At 41.4% G+C, this 21,564-nt stretch overlaps 1 protein-coding gene across 2 annotated transcripts in view; it reads right to left on the minus strand.

Annotated features, from left to right (window-relative positions):
- Positions 1–21,564, minus strand: part of mbtd1 (mbt domain containing 1) — a 40,679-nt gene that overhangs the window by 7,024 nt on the left and 12,091 nt on the right. The window contains exons 11-15 of one of the 2 annotated variants that reach the window (XM_082543897.1): positions 20,481–20,585; positions 17,769–17,916; positions 17,594–17,676; positions 13,859–14,093; positions 12,396–12,467 (exon numbers count right to left, since the gene is read on the minus strand). In XM_082543897.1, coding sequence (XP_082400023.1) covers positions 12,396–12,467; positions 13,859–14,093; positions 17,594–17,676; positions 17,769–17,916; positions 20,481–20,585 — 643 coding nt within the window. The remainder of the gene's footprint in view (positions 1–12,395; positions 12,468–13,858; positions 14,094–17,593; positions 17,677–17,768; positions 17,917–20,480; positions 20,586–21,564) is intronic. The other variant, XM_082543898.1, reaches the window with a different exon arrangement.

Below are 21,564 nucleotides of genomic sequence, written 5' to 3' on the forward strand. Positions count from 1 at the left end.
TTGTATTAAAAAAAAAGAAAGAAAAAAAGCAGGTGCTTCTCTAACTAATTCATGACAATATTTGGGGTGTGGGAGGGGAGTTAGAGAACTTACCTGGTGAGACTGTATTAAAGCTTAAAGTTATGAACAATATTTTACACAATATCTCAATTCCTTTGGGTCACTTGGTGTTCGCACTTCCTGCAGTAGAGTATCGCTTCCTGGTCCAACACATAGTGGTGTTTTTGTGTAGCGATTTAATTAAAAACTTATAGATAACGTCTTATTTCATAGTGTAATCGTCACATGCTTCATCCGAAGCAAACTCACTGTGTCTTTAGGGATTCCCCAGCTTAGCTCGCAGCCGACTTAACAGCAGGGCCTCTTCACCTGTCCCACCTACACTTTCCCACTCATTGTGTCAGATGTTCAGTTATTCCTTGACCTCCTTTAGTAATAATTATTCTTAAAATAAATATAGCCTATTTGCCAGGCCAGGATCACTGAATTGGAGACTGTTTTGCACCCTTGAAATACCTTTAGCTAGCCCAGCCCCTGTAGCTGGTGCAGCCGAAGGTAGTGTAGTGTAGTTCGCTCTCCCCAAGCAGCGGGGAAAACAGGATGGCTGGGTGACGGTGATGAGGAAGCACAGTCTTAAACAGAAGCCCCAGGTACACCACCAACCTGTTCATGTGTCAAACTGCTTTTTCTCCACTCTGCAACACACCCACCAGAGATCAAAATCTTGAAAGTGGCGATTCTGTTCTTAAACATGTGAAGCGAGAGACATCAGCAACCATAGTAATGGTCTTCTAGGGGCCAGAACAGGTGACATTGAGGGAAATTTAAAACTGCTGCCTAAGAGTGAACGTACATTCAGTAAAATTATAATTCACGTCGGTAGTAATGACACCCGGTTATGTCAGTCAGAGATCAGTAAAATTAATATTGAATCGGTGTATAACTTTGACAAAATAATGTCCAGTGCTGGCTGTCCAAAAAGATATCAAGACATCAAGATTTACAGACAATTGGGAAACTTTCAGGTGGAAACCTGGTCTTGTTAGGAGAGATGGCATCCTCCCTGCCAGATTTGTAGAAATAAGAGCTGCTCCATCCAAATTTAACCCACCAAAACGTGACTATCTGGAGGTGTGGCAGCAATCTTCAAGACTGAGAGTTTTAACTCATTTGAAAGACTGATGCTCAGCCTTGTCCACCCCAGCTGTAAAACTCAAAAAACAGTCTTACTTGTTATCATCTATCGTCTACCTAAGCCTTACACTGAGTTTCTGTCTGATTTCTCAGACTTTATATCTGATTTAGTTCTGAGCTCAGATAAAATAATTATTGTGGATGATTTTTAACATCCATGTAGATGCTAAAAATGACAGCCTCAACATGGCATTTAATCTGTTATTAGACTCAATTGGCTTCTCTAAAAATGTAAAAGAACCCACCCACCACTTTAATCACTCTCTAGATCTTGTTTTAACATACGGCATAGAAACTGAACATTTAACAGTGTTTCCTGAAATCCGTCTCTAGTTTGATCATTTCCTGATAACATTTAAACTTACAATAATTGATTACACAGCAGTAGGGAGTAGATTTCATCACAATAGATGCCTTTCTGAAAGTGCTGTAACTAAGTTTAAGAATATAATTCATCCGCTGTTATCGTTTTCAATGCCCTGTACCAACACAGAGCAGAGCAGCTACCTAAACACTACTTAACACAGGTCGATTATCTTTTTAATAATTTTAATAATTATGACTGTGGATACTGTAGCTCTTGTGAAAAAGAGAGTCTCAAATCCGAAGTACCTGACTCCATGGTATAATTCTCAAACACGTAGCCTAAAGCAGATAACTCGTAAGCTGGAGAGGAAATAGCGTGTCACAAATCTAGAAGATCATTTAGCCAATCAACTATTTATCACTGATTGAAGAAAATAAGAACAACCCCAGGTTTCTCTTCAGCTCTGTAGCCAGGGTAACAAAAAGTCAGAGCTCTGTTGAGCCAACCATTCCATTAACGTTAAGTAACGATTTCATGAATTTCTTCATAAATAAAATTTTAATCATTGGAGAAAAAATTACTCATTACTGTCTCACAGGCATAACATTTTCTACAGATGCTTTTAGTACCATTGATATTTATTTAAAGTCTTTTTCTCCCATTGACTCTTCTAAGTTAACTTCAGTAATTACTTCCGAACCATCCATGTGACTTTTAGAACCCATTCCTTGCTATGTACCACAGGCCTTCAAACTGGCTGTAGTTAAACAGTTACTTAAAAAGCCATCTCTTGACCCACCTGTCTTACCTAATTATAGGCCAATCTCCAACCTTCCTTTCATCTCAAAAATTCAAGTTGAGTAGAGTAGTTGTCAAACACTGCTTGACCTCAGTGAAGCATGTTTGATACTGTCGACCATAATATCCTATTACAGTGATTACATCATGCTTTAGATTTGAATCATATCTATGTAATAGACTCCAATTTGTGCATGTAAATGGAGAGTCCTCTTCACACAATGAGGTTAATCATGGAGTCCCACAGGGTTCAGTGCTAGGACCAATTCTGTTTACATTATACATGCTTCCCTTAGGCAGCATCATCAAATTCAATCTTTATTGGCAGACTTCATGTCCATAAAAACAAAACAAACACACACACACACACACACACACACACACAGCCCCCCCCCCAAAACACATGGTATAGACATATATATTAGGGGTGCAACGATATTCGTATCGATATTGAACTGTTCGGTACAGTGCTTTCGGTTCGGTACGCATATGTATCGAACAATACAACATTTTTAATTTATTTTATCAACTTTCCTTCTGACGATGCTGTCTGTGTTGAGCGCTCAGTGGATCTGCGCTCGACAGTGCAGCCTAGGCGGAGCAGTCGAGTGCAGATTCACTGAGCGCAGGGCAAGCTAGCGAGACAGAAGCTAAGCTCCCGTTGCAACATGGCAAATTGAACCTCCCCAACCCTCATTCAGATCTGGCGTTTGGATTTTGGTTTTCATGTGACGTATGACCCTGAAGGTAAGCGCGTCATGGACAAAAGTGAAACAGTGTCGGATGTGCCACGCAATGCTCAATTACATGGGTGGGAACTAGTGCGTTAGCGTAGTTTGCTCGTTATGGTGTTGGCCGTCCAGCCCCACACACGGGGCGATCCGCGGTAGCTCGTTAACGGAGATTTGCCGTGTTGTGGCATTAACGTCATTTCAGATTAACGCTGACAGCACTAGTGGGAACACAACGAATATGACTGCACATTTACGTCGACATCATCCAAGTGCAAAGACAAGTGGAAGCAGACGCAAAACAACAAGCACGCATGCTACAAACTTTACCCGAGTCATTTAGACAGCCGTTAGCACAGGATTCTCCTTATGGGGACCTGTTATGTTTAATATGCTGCTGAGAATATAGCCCAGAAGAAGCGGATAGTATAGCTTTTATTTTGGAAAGAGACATTTCTCTGTAATAAACTCTCTTTTCCAAAGATGAGTGATTCCTCAATCAGATATATATATATATAATTTTTTTATTACTTTTTTGTTTCAGCAACATTAAATTTAAAAACTGTACTTTTGAGTTAAAATATATATTTCTAATTTTGATAAATGACAAATTAAAAAGGCATGTATCGAAAAAAATATCGAACCGTGACCGAACCAAACTGTGAATTTTGTGTATCGTTGCACCGATACACAAAATTCACGGTTTGGTTCGCTACTTTGGTGTCACAGTTCGATATGTTTTTGATACACAAAAAAAAAAAAAAAAAAAAAAAATGTTCATGCCTTTTTGATTTTGTCATTTATTAAATTTTCACGGCACATTCCGCACCACATCTCTGTGCGTTCATCATTTGTTTGAAGCCAGCTCACCTCCTGCAACTACTTTTCTGAGAATACGTGCTTCTTTTGTGGTTTGGACTCCTGACATTTCTTTGGAGGTGGAGGAATATCACAGTAATTGCTTAAAGGAGCTTCTTCGATATCTTTAAGAGTTCTAAACAAATGTCTGTCCTCCTCCTGAAAATCTTATGTATGCAAACACATGTTGCAACTTCTTATCTTGTATGCGTTTTTTATTTTGACAGCGAATGCGCACCTGCGGACCACTTATGTGCAGCCCTGGTTATTTAGCTCGTGATATTGCAGCCACAGAAATTCTTTTGTCCATGAAACCATAAAGCTGCACTTTCTTTTTGCCTTATAGTCTGATTTGTCATTACTTTTCCGTTTTGTGGTAAGCTTTTCTTTGGCTGTCACTTCTTCACCCTGACCTGTCTTATTTGGCTCAGCAGAACTAAAATATAAATCCTGCTGCTTTTACACACGTACTCACATAAGCTCAGCGATTCTCTGCGTGATCAACCTCTCACATGTTTAAGCTGCGGGAGATTTCACTTGTCGTGTTTGCATAGTAAGCTAACGATTGATAAGACGATGTCAGAGGAATTGGTGCGCAAATTATCATCACTCACCAATCAGTGCTGTCGCTCTCTATACACAGTTCGCGCGATTGCAAAGTGAAAGCAAAAAACAAGCGCAAATTCAAACTCAATTTCAATATGTCACATATTGACAGTAGCTCACCGATGCCAATGACATAATTACCCAGCTACATTTCCGAAAGAATGCAAAAGCATTGACATATATTTTTCCTTCCTGCGATAGCCCGACGGGCAGGGAAGAGATAGATTTTGGTAACCCGACTGGAAAAAAAATCGCTAGCCCCGGGACGTCACTCATCTTTGGAAAAGAGAGTTTATTACAGAGAAATGTCTCTTTCCAAAATAAAAGCTATACTATACGCTTCTTCTGGAGTATACTCTCAGCAGCATATTAAACATATCAGGTCCCCATAAGGAGAATCCTGTGCTAACGGCTGTCTAAATGACTCGGGTAAAGTTTGTAGCATGCGTGCTTGTTGTTTTGCGTCTGCTTCCACTTGTCTTTGCACTTGGAAAATAAGTATTTGGTCAATAACAAAAATACAACTCAATACTAACATGTAACATAACCTTTGTTGGCAATAACAGAGGTCAAACGTTTACTATAGGTCTTTACCAGGTTTGCACACACAGTAGCTGGTATTTTGGCCCATTCCTCCATGCAGATCTTCTCGAGAGCAGTGATGTTTTGGGGCTGTCGCCGAGCAACACGGACTTTCAACTCCCGCCACAGATTTTCTATGGGGTTGAGGTCTGGAGACTGGCTAGGCCACTCCAGGACTTTCAAATGCTTCTTACGGAGCCACTCCTTTGTTGCCCGGGCGGTGTGTTTTGGATCATTGTCATGTTGGAAGACCCAGCCTGGTTTCATCTTCAAAGTTCTCACTGATGGAAGGAGGTTTTGGCTCAAAATCTCACGATACATGGCCCCATTCATTCTGTCCTTAACATGGATCAGTCGTCCTGTCCCCTTGGCAGAAAAACAGCCCCATAGCATGATGTTTCCACCCCCATGCTTCACAGTAGGTATGGTGTTCTTGGGGTGCAACTCAGTATTCTTTGTCCTCCAAACACGACGAGTTGAGTTTATACCAAAAAGTTCTACTTTGGTTTCATCTGACCACATGACATTCTCCCAATCCTCTGCCAGAGAGCACATGGATGATACAGCAAACTTCAGACGGGCCTGGACATGCACTGGCTTCAGCAGCGGAACACGTCTGGCACTGCGGGATTTGATTCCCTGCCGTTGTAGTGTGTTACTGATGGTGACCTTTGTTACTTTGGTCCCAGCTCTCTGCAGGTCATTCACCAGGTCCCCCCGTGTGGTTCTGGGATCTTTGCTCACCGTTCTCATGATCATTTTGACCCCACGGGATGAGATCTTGTGTGGAGCCACAGACCGAGGGAGATTATCAGTGGTCTTGTATGTCTTCCATTTTCTGATGATTGCTCCCACAGTTGATTTTTTCACACCAAGCTGCTTGCCTATTGTAGATTCACTCTTCCCAGTCTGGTGCAGGTCTACAATACTTTTCCTGGTGTCCTTCGAAAACTCTTTGGTCTTGGCCATGGCGGAGTTTGGAGTCTGACTGTTTGAGGCTGTGGACAGGTGTCTTTTATACAGATGATGAGTTCAAACAGGTGCCATTCATACAGGTAACGAGTGGGGGACAGAAAAGCTTCTTACAGAAGACGTTACAGGTCTGTGAGAGCCAGAGATTTTCCTTGTTTGAGGTGACCAAATACTTATTTTCCACCCTAATTTACGAATAAATTCTTTACAAATCCTACCATGTGAATTCATGGATTTTTTTTTCCACATTCTGTCTCTCACAGTTGAAGTGTACCTCTGGTGCAAATTACTGACCTCTGTCATCATTTTAAGTGGGGGAACTTGCACAATCGGTGGCTGACTAAATACTTTTTTGCCCCACTGTACGTCACATGAAAACCAAAATAGTTCCAAACGCCAGATCTGAATGAGGGTTGGGGAGGTTCAATTTGCCATGTTGCAACGGGAGCTTAGCTTCTGTCTCGCTAGCTTGCCCTGCGCTCAGTGAATCTGCACTCGACTGCTCCGCCTAGGCTGCACTGTCGAGCGCAGATCCACTGAGCGCTCAACACAGACAGCATCGTCAGAAGGAAAGTTGATCAAATAAATTACAAATGTTGTATTGTTCGATACATATGCGTACCGAACCGAAAGCACTGTATCGAACGGTTCAATATCGATACGAGTATCGTTGCACCCCTAATTTTTTTTCTTTTTTAAATCTCTCTCTCTCTCTCTCTGATCTGTGAGTGCTAAAGGCATAGGATATATTTTCACTGCTATACAAATGACACCCAACTCGATCTATACATGAAGCCAGATAACACACACCAATTAGTTAAACTGCACAATTGTCTTAAAGACACGAAGACCTAGATGACCTCTAACTTTCTGCTTCTAAAATTCGTACCTGCTATTAATCTCTGTCTCTCTTCCACAGCATGTCTTTATCCTGTTTTCCTTCTCTCACCCCAACCAGTTGCAGCAGATAGCCCCGCCCCTCCCTGAGCCGGGTTCTGCCAGAGGTTTCTGTTAAAAGGGAGTTTTTCCTTCCCACTGTCACCAAAGTGCTTGCTCATAGGGGGTCATATGATTGTTGGGTTTTTCTCTATATCTATTATTGTAGGATCTACTGTGCAATATAAAGCACCTTGAGGCGACTGTTGTTGTGATTTGGCGCTATATAAATAAAACTGAATTGAATTAAATTCAGATCAAACTGAGTTTATTGTACTCGGCCCTGAAAATCTTAGAAATATGGTATTTAAAAGGATACTAAAATATGTAGGACTGCTTTCTTCCATTTGTGCAATATTTCTAAAATTAGAAATATCCTGTCTTAGAGTGTCGCTGAAAAACTAGGTCATGCATTTATTACCTCTAACCTGGACTACTGTAATTTGTTATAATCAGGACATCCTAGACTAGAAAGAGAAAGCGTATATCTCCTATATTGGCTCCCTGTTAAATCCAAACTGAATTCAAAATCCTGCTCCTCACATACAAGGTCTTGAATAATCATCCCCCATCTTATCGTAATGACTTTAAAGTACTATATCACCCCATTAGAGCACGTCTGCAGGCTTACTTGTGATATTTAACCTCCTAAGACCTGAACTCTTCCATGGAAAGCATTTTAATTTCTCTTTGATATTTGGGCATATTGGGACCCGATGAATGTAAAAAGAAAGAATCACCAGATTTTTTTTATTTTTATTTTTTACCCAATATTTGTTTCTAAGAAAAATTAGAGCCACATGTGAAGACATTTGTTTTAAATTTTGATAAAACAGAGGCAGTATAATATTCTCGTAAGTGGATATCAGGCCCCTTTAGAGCAAAATTTTGTATTTTGTCTAGACAACCCAAAATGTGATGTCCACATATGTGGACACCAGGGGTCCGTTCTTCGTACCTCGCTTACTACATCCAAGATCAAATGACACATCCAAGATCAAATCATCGCGCTAACTTTGAGCTCCCTATTCCGGTTCTTCGAACACACCTGTTGTTGACGCTTAGTACAGCTGGATGAAGTAATGTGAGATCACCGGGTGGCTTAACAGGGGCTACGCATCGATAGTAGAAACATTGATCGGCAACCCTTTGATTGGTCGGCGAAAATGTCGAAGGAGCGCGCTCGGTATTTTTCGGCAGCAGAGCAAGAACTCTTGATTGAGGGATTTCAGGAGTTTCAGAGTTTAATTAAAACGCAAGGGAACACTGCAAATGCTGCAAAAGCAAGGAGAGAGGGCTGGCAGAAAGTTGCTGACAAATTAAACTCGTAAGTAATTTAATAATAATAATAATAATAATAATAATAATAATAATAATAATAATGGATTGGATTTATATAGCGTTTTTCAAGGCACCCAAAGCGCTTTACAATGCCACTATTCATCCACTCTCACATTCACACACTGGTGGAGGCAGCTACGGTTGTAGCCACAGCTGCCCTGGGGAAGACTGACAGAAGCCAGGCTGCCATATCGCGCCATCGGCCCCTCTGGCCAACACCAGTAGGCGGTAGGGTAAATTTATTATATTATTTTATATTACATTATATCATATTATATTATATTACATTATATCCTCTTTCACATTAGAGCCACGACAGGACCCACTAGAACATGGGAACAAGTAAAAGTGAAATATTAGAATATTCTACAGAATGGTAATATTTATCACTTATATTGGTTTTCGTCTCTTGAAAAGAGACCCTGAAATAATCTGTTTGTTTGTTCATAACAGCAACCAAGAAAAGGGCAAAGCAACAAAAGACAGGTGGTGGTCCTGCACCCCCTCGTCAACAAGTTGGTTAAGTAAATAATACCCTCACGGGAATATCGATATCTCTCTATGAGCACACTGTCGCGCTGAGCTAAAGGATCCTGTCTATCCCGCAATATACGCTGAATTCTGAAAACTCTCCTTATCAATCTTGCACCTTCCGCAATGGGTGGCTCGCGTATACGGACAGGACATGGCTGCGACAGACTTCCCAAATCCACCTTCGCTTTTATAGCCGTGGTCTCTCATCTTGATTACACGAAGTAATAGAATGATTAATAGTACATTTCCCTTTTTTAGGAAATGACCTGTATGTATCTGTATGGAATCAATAAAAGGATCAAGTGCTGCATTATCTTTAGTTACATTGATGTTATTTATTTATGGTGAAACAGTGGTAAAATATCGCTGTTGCTTTCGTATAAATGAAGCGGACATACCTGCGTGGCCGCGATCTAATCCTGTTTACATAAAGTAAACCTGCTCCCGAGCAGGTTTACGCTTACGGATATGTTGCTATGACAGCAAGTCCCGGATGAGCTTCGGGGAACCGAACGATCCAGGATCATGCGAAATCGTCAACAATCAAATCCAGCTAACTTACTTAGCGAGGTACGAAGAACGGGCCCCTGGGCCCTATTTCAGGAAGCCGGTTTAGAAAACTCAGAGTGAAAAACGATACTCAGGGTTGAGTAACCCCGAACTGTCCAACTCGGAATATTCGGTTTCAGAAAGGCTGATAACAATTAGTTCAGTCAACGCGGAGTTGCTTTAACCCCAAGTTAAGCGCGCGCACGAGGATACATAAAGCCCTGATTAGTGGAGCACAGATTAAGCGAGTCACCATGGAGACGGAGGGAAAGAAGGCGCGGACAATGTATCTTACAGCGCTTGAGGCCGAAATTCTGATGGCAGCATATGCTGATAACATGCAAATTCCGCGGAAAAAAAGTAACACAGCCTCAGCTGCAAAAGAAAGAGAGCATGCATGGCAAAACATAGCCGACAGAGTCAATGCGTGAGTGTTAATTTAAACATTGATCTAGGGATTTCCACCCATTTAACACGTTATTTTATTATATTTTATTTTTTATTTCATACATTTTATTTTGTGATGTGATTTGAGCGCAGGTGCAACCCAACAGGCCCCAAACGTTCCTGGCAGCAAGTAAAAATGAAATATAAAAATATAGTCCAAACAGGTAAGGTGTAATTGTATTATGAGCCATAGTGCTTGATCTGTTTGTCCGATGTCAATCAATTGCAGTTAGAGGCTACATTAATTTTCTTTCTGTAAGCACTTATTGAAATTATCTGAGCACGTTACAAGTACATATTTGCTTACTCTGTATGCTCAAATGTGACCCGTTATAGCCAACAGAAAAAAAGCGGAGGCCCGAAAAATAGGTGGGGGTCCTCCACCACCACCACTCACAGAGGCTGAGCAGTTGGCTTCCACATTTGTGATAATGTTGGTAGCATCACATATGATCTTCACAGTGCAGAGAACACAAATTAGCATCCATTACTATAATGAAATAATTTGTTAGTTTGAAATGCTACAGGGAACTATGTACCTGTACATTAATGCTGTGGAAAGACTTCCTGTTCACATAGTCTCCTTCATTTACTGATTGGAATGTGAGTGCCATCTGTACAGCCAATCACGCCTGGGAACCGTGAAAATAAATGTAAAATTTAAGTAGTAGTTCAAGTGTCACCACATCATGAATTAAGTTTCGTTCATCCTGATACCTGCAATTTTGTGGCATCCCTCTTTGATAAATCTTGTGGGTCCATGACCGGGGAACACCACAAACGAGTACAGGAGACGTTTCAGTGCAACTGTAACATTCCTGACTGCCCGACAGACTGTAGCCTTGGAAACGTGCTCAACGTCACCATTATACAGAAAGCTCCCGTTTGCAAAAAACTGAAGTGCAATACAAATAATATGTACAGAACTGAGAGAATGTCCGCGATGTGTCACATGAGCAATATTAGGCCTGAGGATGTTATTCAAATAAATTATAGATTGTGCTGAAAAACGGTAACGTTCACACAGGAAATCATCAGGAAATGATAAAATGTCCGAACGCGCTCTAATCACTCTCTCCCGGTGGAGAGCTCTGCGGAGAATTTGGGCTTCAACATCTACTGGCTCTTCAAGGAAGGAGCACGCCATGTCTGACACTTCCTACAGTCAGGTTTCCAACAAAGAGGCGGAGAAAGTCAGGGTTAGTTGAAGTAAACCTGCTAGGTCCTAGGAGGTTAAAAATAGAATGGGAGGCAGAGGCTTCAGTTTTCATGCCCCTTTTCTGTGGAAACAGCTTCCAAATTTAATTTGGGAGACAGACACCATCTCTACCTTTAAGACTAGGCTTAAAAATTCAGAGAAAATTCTTTTTTTTTTAAATTACATTTTTTATTATAAAAGCCACAAACATGTTTAACGAATCATTTTCATAACTTGAAATGCAAATAGAAATTGTACATTTACTACACTACACACTAACTACAGCCTCCAAACACACTAAACGTCACTAATGTCTCACATATGAAAACTCGCTCTCTCTCTCTTTCGTTCGCCCGCTTTCTCTCGCAGGTGTCACTCCTAAAACTTCCCCCTCTTCCTAAAAACCAAGTGCCACATGTTGCCATATCATTTTTTTGATTGGCTGACACAGTAAACTTTAACACCAATAGGGAAGGGGTGTTTTTTCTTTTTTCACTCGCAAGCGCAGTGTTTGCTAGCGCTGTCCTTAGAAAATGCAGTTTTTAACCATTTCTTCTCGCTGTAAACACCACTGTTTTGTTCAGAAAAAAAACATTGCGTGTATTTTTTATCATAACTCTGGTTTTACGTGGCCAAACGACACAATTTAAAAACTGGTATGTGCCTTGCAGTCCGCACTTCCGAACCAAGTTGAATTGGAGACTCTGTGTCGCTGCATCTTGTTGCTGTGTCATCTTAAATTGGTCATGTGATTTTGACGCACCGGCGCGTCTGTCGACCCCAGAGGATTAAAGCATATAGTTAGGGCTGGATCAGGTGACCCTGAATCCTCCTTTAGTTATGCTGCAATAGGCTGCCGGGGATGCTGTGTTAAGTATTTCTTCTTCAGTCACCTTTCTCACTCACTATGTGTTAATAGACCTTTTTGCATTAAATCAGTGTGTGTGTGTGTGTGTGTGTGTGTGTGTGTGTGTGTGTGTGTGTGTGTGTGTGTGTGTGTGTGTGTGTGTGTGTGTGTGTGTGTGTGTGTGTTCTCCTGTCTAGCTATCTTTGTGAGGACCGAAATCTCCATTCTACTACTACTACTATACTTGTGAGAACCAACAGTCACTTGTGAGGACACACACACACACACACACACACCGGTCCTCACATATTTGAAGGCCTTTTTGAGGCTCAAAATGTGGTTTTAGTGTCAGGGTTACAATTAGGTTATGGTTAGGTTTAGGCATTCATTTTTAATGGTTAGGGTAAGGGGCCCCCTTACTAAGATAGCTGATAACAAAAGGAGAACAAGTAGATAAAGCAGAGAAACTCTGATGCTAAAGAAGGGAATACTCACTTTTCTTTTGGCCTTTATACTGCTGGGCCTTTTTCTTCTGCTTGGGAACAGACTGGGACATTTCTCTGTTACCTAAAAAAGAAACAAGAAAGGACATTCAAGCATACAATGAGAGGAACGCACATCCATACGACTGTCTTCCTCTTATCCAATTCAGTGTCGCGGGACGAGGAGGGGGGCCGGAGCCTTTTCCAGCTTTGGCAGGATACATAATTATCTTTTTGGCAGTTGTGAGGCAGAGGCACATGCGCAAACATTCTCCAAATGATATAGGTTATGGTTGGAGAGAAGTTCAAGAGCCCTAGGTAAGATAGTTCAGGATGTCATCCTACTGCAAGGTGGCAGACTTGAGACAGCCACCACAGCAACATGCTCATATTACTATCTTCTAGTTCCAGGTGGTTTGCAGTGACTGAACAGTCAAAACAAAAAGAGAATGTTTTAAAAGACCTACATATGAAGAGGAACGGTTAATTTGAAGATTTACATTAAGGCTGCGAAGGATATTTAGTTTTCATTATGTTGACTGCAGAGAAAATTGCCTTGCTTTTGTGTGTGGAGCAAGACATGGTCAAGATACACGGGGCTAATTTCCTTATATCTGAGAAATTTCTTTCAGTACAAACTGCTCTTTTGGGTCCACATCATCTTAGAGATCAACAAATTGCATCTGGAGAGGCCCAGCATTTAGCCACTGCTCAACTTTCACAGCACCAGTTTGTTCCTTATCTTTTCTCTCCTTTCGCCGTGTCACCCATTTGCTTTTTCAGCTTTCTCAGGCATAGTCTTCTGTATTTTTCCCTTTTTTCTATATTGCTTTCTTTCTACTGTCTTTTCTTGTGTATCTTACTAACTCTCAGTGGTCAGGACAAACACCACTGAAACAAAACAAACAAACAGAAAAAAACAAAACGTAATGATCAATTGAACTGCTGAAATAAATGCAGTACGAGAAATAGACCTGAAATAAGCTCACTGTAAATCTATAAATTCTAAGCAGGCATTCCTGATTGGTGGCAGTTTATAAACACCCCTATGAGACAAACAAACACATATGCACATCCCTACCTCACAATGTTTACAGGTCTAGATGTGCGCACACTCAACCGCACAGGTGGTCTGTGGGATAACAAACGATTCTCTATTTCTCAGTTATATATTGGCAAGAAAACACCTATTCTTCCTCTGGAAATGCAGCAATACCCCCTTGCACATTCAATGGCTGCGTGATGTAATGTCCTTTCTTAAACTTGATAAGCTCAACCATTTTCTCTGAGGCAGATCCCAAAAGTTTTTGGTCAAGTGACAGCTATTCGTGACCTACTGTAGTTCATTATAACTGTCTCATGTAGTGATCCCATTCTCTGCCCTACTATCTTGTCTGATCCTTGATATTAATAATTCTCTAAACGTTTTGCACTAAGACACTAGAGGAAGAAGTATGAACAGCATTATGGCATTACTCTGTGAGGCAGGCGGTTGGAGCTGGTAGCCTGTTAGCTGACACCAGCCCACTGGATAGAGGTCAGGCGACTCGCAGTCCACCCACTGATCATACTCGTCTTCCCAACCATCAAAGTGGATCCTCAGTAGGCGGTGCACAATCCTTGTCACCGTGGCGACACACACCAGCCTTGGTTCCATCAGATCAACAGCTTCCAGCTTCATGCCTAGCCGAAACCCATGATTGGGAACCTCCTAGGACATGAAAGGATCAAGGACAGTGGAAAAAAGAGAAATTTAACAAACAAAACCCGGATCTTAAAAGTACTGCAGCCTGTATTTATCCTTCAGTAAAAGCTTGTGAGAAACTTTACAAATCCTGTCAGTCATAACATGAATATGACCAATAATGACATGAGTTTTTACTGCTACTGTTTAAATGGATGGGGCACGGTGACATGGAGATTAGCACTGTTGCCTCACAGCAAGACGGTCCTGAGTTCAATCCCGACCACCTGGCCGGGGCCTTTCTGTGTGGAGTTTGTGTGGGTTCTCTCCAGGTACTCCAGCTTCCTCTCACCGTCCAAAGACATGCAGTTAGTGGGGTGGGGTTAGGTTAATTGGTGATTCTAAGGCTATATCTACACTAGCCCGGATAAATATGAAAACAGTGTATACGTCTGAAAACGCTCCGCGTCCACACTATCATTTTCATAGAGTTGTTCATCCACATTTAAATCAAGTTCAAGTTCAAAGTTTATTCGCCACATGCAGTGGCAGGTTGCCCTGCAGTGGAATGAACCCGCCCCCCGACCTTACACATACAACACAGACATCACATGGGGATACAAGTCAGAGAACGGTTGCATTACAGAAAAAAAAAAAAACACTGAAATGTACACTACAATGGGAAAGGTACAAGAGGAAAAAAAGAGACCTCTACTCATGCTGGGCTACAGGAGGACAGCATGAGAGCAGGAAACAAAAAAAACTCCTCTGCACAGAAAGCACATAAATGTCCACAGTACAACATTATAGAGCACGTGAACAGCAACAGGGTTGGGGATAAGGAGTAATCCCAGGCAACACAGCAGCCATCCTGCCACTGCGCCGACTCTCCAGCGCGGGCCCAGACCCGTCCCCAGGAGGCAACAAGCATCGAAGGCATTGGAAGGGGAAGGGAAATGTGTGAGTGCTTATCAGTGTAAGTGTATGTGTGTGCGTGTCCATAGTTCAGCTGAGACAGTGTCCTTCGCCCTATCAGGCTAAGTAAACAGTCTGCTAGCCAATCCAGGTGGCCTTGCATGGGATGGGAAGAATAGTCATCACACAGTCGTTATCAGGGAGTTTTTGTTCGGCTCCAGCCCCAGCTGGCGCCATGGTGTCCGCATGTTGAGGTTGTCAATTTTCTTTTTATGCGAGCAGCTCAGAGGAGGAGAATTTCAAGCTGTTCCTAACACTCCGACACTGGTCCCTCAATCTCCCGTTGGAGAGCCGCAAGCCTCCCCATGATGGTATCAAACTTCTGTTCCATGGTGTTATCATTCTTTTGATTCTGAGACCCCACAACTGCAGTGAGCCATTCTGCGATGTGATCCAACTTTCACTCAAGGGTCTCATTTTGAGCAGGCCTCTCTTTGATGTATCCCAACATACGCTCAATGGTGTTGTTTTGAGTCTTCACGGCAGCTGTAAGCGTCTCCAAGGTGTTAACCACACTGCGTTCGTTGTGAGAGGTCGCGCCTCATCCAGTCGCTTCGATTCCAGCGGGCAGCTTTGGGGGGGGGGGGGGGGTTGAACAGCCGGTTCCGCTCTCATATTTCTCCAATAAGTCAGGGCCAAGCCAGCTCCAATCAGCAAGAACCCTGTTATCATGGTTCCGCCAGGCACATGATCTTCCAGTTCTGCCACCCATCCATCATGTATCCGGCAGGGAAAGTCCCTCCAGGGCACTCGGGCTCTCCCGAGCCCAGACTCCTCGTTGAGAAAAGGGTGTCAATAGCATTCAGAGACCAGTTGATCAAATCCATAATTCTCTTTTAGGTTTTAGAGAACGACAGTGAGAGACTGTTCGAGGGAAAGTAATACACACGAGACAAGACAAGGACACAAGAGGCTAAGCAGGGAAGATAAGGGGAAGGAGGAGAGGAGAAAAAGTGCGACCGCCTTCGCCGAGAGCCAAGAGAGAGAGCCAAATAACCGAAAACGCTTACGTTCCAGTACTGCACATGCGTAAAACCCAAGACGATTCGACCTGCCTCATTTCTGTCTGCCGTTTATTTACTTTCCGGCTCTTTGAAACGTCGCGGAAAAAAGTTTTTTTTAAATGGACTCTGACCTGGACCTTGAGGTCAAGGTCACTGATATTCAAACTTGTCCACAATTTTTAGTAGATGCACCTATGGTATCAATTTTAAAATAATAAATGGCCACTCATTCTTGGATCCCCGTGGAACTCTGTGACCAACTTTTGAGCATGAATAAGAGAAATTTAAATCTAGTAGAGATATCAAATTCAGACCACACTGACTGATACTACCGTTGTATTCTAATCGCCTTAGTAAAATACTGTTGTCAGTGGTAATTGAATTGATCATTGATCATCAATTGATCATTGATCATTTGTTACCTTACCAGTGCCGTGTCTGTGCTATGGCGCAAATCTGGACTGAATCTTTGCAAATTATCTGTTCTTTTGCAATGATTATTTAACGGATTGACAGTTAACATCTCCAAGTGTTTTGAAATAAAAGTAGCTAGTAAGAACTTTTCAAGTAATAATTTAATTACAGCCATCTTAATGAGGACAGATTAATCATACTTGTGTAACACTTGTAACAACAATTTTTCGAGGACAAACAAAGATGGAGAGTGGAAAGTCATTTTCAGTCTCCATCATGTTAACAGTGAAGGAATCACTTCCTTAAACTTAGTTATCACACATGTTTTGATTGTAGTTATACACAGACAAAAGTACTGGGTCAGCTAGACTGACAAACCGATATCATGAAGCTCCCAGCATAGTGCTAATGTTAATGCTAGAGAACGTTTGTAACTCTACAGCATATAACTGACAACCGACTACATGGCTCAGGACTCAGCAACCCTGCACTGCAAATTTACGTGGTCTGTCACTTCATGGCTGAGTTGCTGTGGTTCCCAAATGCTTTTCCTCTGCAATAATACTGCTTACAGTTGATCATGGAATATCTAGGAGTTAAGCAATTTTTTAGATGTGTCCTTGATCCAACACAGCTTATTTAAATGGCTAAATTACCTCCTCAACATGTCTTGAATGTCTCCAGAGGCCTGGTAATGAACTAATCATCATATTCAGGTGTGTTGACCCAGGGTGATATCCTGCAGGACACCGGCCTTTGAGGCCTGGAGTTCCCCACCCCTGGTCTATATAGTGTAGATCAGGGGTGTCGAACTCCAGGCCTTGAGGGCCGGTGTCCTGCAGGTTTTAGATATCACTGTGGGTCAACACACCTGAATGAAATGATTAGTTCATTACCAGGCTTCTGGAGAACTTCATAACATGTTGAGGAGGTAATTTAGCCATTTAAATCAGCTGTGTTGGATCAAGGACACATCAAAATCCTGCAGGATACCGGCCCTCGAGGCCTGGAGTTCGACACCTGTGGTGTAGATAATTGCAGATGGTGTTTTTATTGCAAGTTATGGGATTTTGATTAGCAGAAGATTTTTAAACTGTTTAAAAACCACACAGGATATACATCAATAAACCTTACCTTGTTAAAGAGCCTGACAGGAGCAGCTACTGAACCTGTTTCTCTGAGGTAGTCAAACCATTTGAATGGGAGTTTAGTGTACCCTGAGAAACACAGTATGTGTCAAGGTCAGAACATAAACAACCCCAAATTTTAAGGTTCCAAAGTGAAGAAAAAAAATATAACTGTAGAGTACCTCTAGGGGGTGTGAGTTCAATGTTATTGATTTCACAGAAGCCAACAGGGAAGATGGAAGGGGAGGTGCCATGGTAGCAGAACCAGTCTGATCCATCGACTGCCTCTGAGCCATCTACCCCAATCATGAGATATCCATCTGCCAACACCTATATAGCAGAGAGTTATGTCATGTCAACTTTAATGTACAACCTAAATTCCAAAAATGTAGATGCTTTTCGGGAGGAGGTTTTCTGGACTTTGAACAAGGCCACCGGCCTGAAACTAGCTCTCAACCCCCTACTTGCTCTCTTTGGTACAGCGGGAGAGGATGATAAGCATATTCCAAAAGCAAAGCGCAGGGTGCTGTCCTTTGGTTCCCTCTTGGCTAGGCGTGCCATTTTGATTGGCGGAAGGTTGCTGCCTCGCCCTCCCATGTTCGGTGGCTTTCTTTTTTCTTTTTTTCCCCCTCTTTTTGTTTTCTTTCTGTCTTTTTTTCCCTTGTTGCTTGTTTGCTAAATAATAAGAAAGGAAAACTGTTCCAACATGAGAAGTTCTCTTTTGTATTCATTGTAAAGTTTGTGTTTTCCGTCTTTTTTTCTTTGTAAACTATATCCACAAATACTCAATAAAAATATTTAGAAAAAAAATGTAGATGCAACTAGAAACAGAACACAATCAAATCTCATAAATCTATAATCTCTTGACACCTGAGGACAAAAAAACAAAAACAAAAACAAAACAAAAAACAACAGATTGAAGGTTTAAACTGAGAAAATATACCATTTAAAACATTTTTTTCATTTTACAGCAGGAACCCCCACTCCTCACCCCTCACCCCTACCAATTACACCCCAAAAACATTTGGCTGCTCCATTGTTCATAAGGGGTGACTCTTCACATATTTGATTTGGCAGACTTTATATGCTGGCTGCCCCCTGACAAACTCCAAGAGATCATACCAGGATAAACCACTACACTATGGAGCTACAATTTGATGGCAGTAAAGCCCCTTTTCCATTAGCACCTAACCCAGATCAACTGGCCACGGATCGCCACGACCCAACTTGGATGGTTTCCCATTACAAAACACTAGTACTAATGTACGTGACTGTCGTCAATAGCAACACGTCCACGCGTCCTGCCACATAATTAATAATGGACAAGAACACTACAACAAAGGTGGACTTCGAAGCTAGAATGCTAATGCTCGGTCTGTGGCACTGCGTTAGACTCTGGGAACACGGTGTTGTTTCTGTATCCATTTCTCTCGTTTACAGGTTTAAAAAAAAAAAAAAAAATGAAGGTTTTGATTTAGTTAACAAGAGTGCTCTCATGACTCATCAAGTGATGCTACTGGCCAGGTATTCGGTGGCATGCAGTTTGATAACTTTAGATTTTTTAACCTGCTTGGATTGCTTGGAACCACTACCAAGCATACTGGTGGTACGTAACCACCACTTAATATAGTGGATGAGAAATAAATAAATTATCAGTGGTATTGAAAGTAGGTGTACACAAAGTTACATCAGTAACAGTAATTTTTTCTCTAATGATATTTTAACCTTAAGTAGTGATGACTTCTTGAATTTCTTTATAAATAAAGGAATCCTTGGCTTAACAGAGCTGACTTTTGGTCAGCCTGGCTACAGTGCTGAAGAGAAACCCATCATTCTTATTACCTTTAGTCAGTGATGAGTAGTACGATGTTCTACCTTTACGGAGGGCTTTGTTATAGAGCAATAATCTACTTTTGCAGGCTAAATGATGATCTGCCAAATTAGTTAGATGCCATTTCCTCTGCAGCTTATAAGTTATCTGTTTTAAGGTGCACGTTTGAGAGTTCTAGTCAACTACTTTTGATTTCAGGCTGTATTTTTCAGAGGTGCTACTATATCTAGAATCATATACAGAAAGGAAGTACATTTAATAACAAGACAATGTACTTCTGTGGAAATAAAGTTCAGGTAGCTGCTCTCCACTGTATTGGCACATCACATTGAAGATAACAGTGGTGCAATTATAGCCTTAATTTTACAGCAATCACAAAGATATTCACTGTGTTGAAACATTGATTCTGTTCATCTGGACGTAGTATTTTCAGTGGAAGAAACATTTCATCACTCATCCACCAAGTGACTTCTTCTATCATTAATATGCAAATTGTCATAACCATTGATCAACATATATTCAAATTTCAATTTGTTTGACCACAAAACAGTTTTCCACCTTGTGTAAGTCTATTTCAAATGACTTTTGACCCAGTGAAGATGGTAGTATTTCTATATCATGTTTCCATTTGGCTTTGCCGTTTCTTAATAGCCAACACAATGTTACTTAATAGCCTACCTGCATTTGTGTATGCATTAGTGAACCCCTTGAGAATTCTGAGAAACACTGGTTATACTGGAAATACTGGTTACACTGATAATCATCTTAACCTGTTAAGATCAGGTTAGGGTTAGTGGCAAAATCTTCCTAAATCCGTTTCTTTTTAGTACCACTTCCTTTACCAGCCTTTTGTTGCCCCTGTCCCAAATTTGCCATGTTGCTGCCATGAAATTCAAAGTGAGCTAATATATTTCATCAAATAGTAAAATATTTAAGTTCAGACATCTGTTTTCTATGTTTTATTGTGAATAAAATAAGGGTTCAGGAGATTTGTAAATCATTGCATTCTGTTTTATTTACATTTTACACCATCCTGACTTTTGCAAAATCAAAACTGGCTTACCTTTCTTACAGTAGCTACACATATAGCTGAGAGATTGAGGGGGTCAATGGCTTCTAACTTCATCCCATCTTTGAACCAGTCCCCACTCTGGTCCACTTCCTTCGTCTGTAAAATAAAAGGCAGACAAGTGAAAAGAAAATAAGAAAGAAAAATTTATGAAAAGAATGCAGACAGTTAGGGTCATCCCCTTAGTGAACTTGATTAGAGTGACGGTACAGTAAGCGGGCCTGTTAGGTTGAAATTGTTAAATGTTGTCATTGTTTTACTTAAATTTGTAAGTTTTGTAAGTTTCTGTCCTCCTCCCCGGACTACATCTATGTGGGGGATGCAATAGCTATAGTGTTTAATTGTAGGGACATCCTATGTGAGAGTTCTGCTTTCTTATTTAGTGAGGATGTTTTACTTCCTGCGCTTGTGTATGGTGAGACTGTTAAAACGGGGTTGAGCCATATACAGGGGGAGGGGAGATGACCCTTTGTGATCAGCAGGAAGTCACACAAACACATCCACACACAGTCACTCACGTTCACGTGCACACACACAACCGAGCACACCGGTTAAAGCTGTTCGTCTTGCTTTCTTCATGAGTTATGAGTCTCTGAACTACCTCCTGAGCTACGGGGGTGGCTGTAGCTCAGGAGGTAGAGGTAGAGCAGGTCACCTACTGATCGGAAGGTTGGTGATTCAATCCGTGGCTCCTCCAGTCTTATTTATAAACCGTATTTCTATTTATACTTCAATGCAACCAACATCCCTACCTCTTTAAACTGTATTTATTATAACCTTATTTAGTATAGTTGCAACTGCACCCCCCCACTCTGTCTGTCTGTGTGTGTCTGTGTGTGTGTGTGTATATATATATATATATATATATATATATATATATATATATATATATACACACATACATATACACACACATATATAAGTTATATAAATATATATAAAAAAAAAACAAAACACCCAGCACGCCCCTGCGGGCGGTTTATCCTTCAAGCTCGGGTCCTCTACCAGAGGCCTGGGAGCTTGAGGGTCCTGCGCAGTATCTTAGCTGTTCCCAGGACTGCGCTCTTCTGGACAGAGA

Source organism: Aulonocara stuartgranti (genome assembly GCF_965226115.1).
Source record: "Aulonocara stuartgranti genome assembly, chromosome: 8".
Taxonomy (NCBI): Eukaryota; Metazoa; Chordata; class Actinopteri; order Cichliformes; family Cichlidae; genus Aulonocara; species Aulonocara stuartgranti.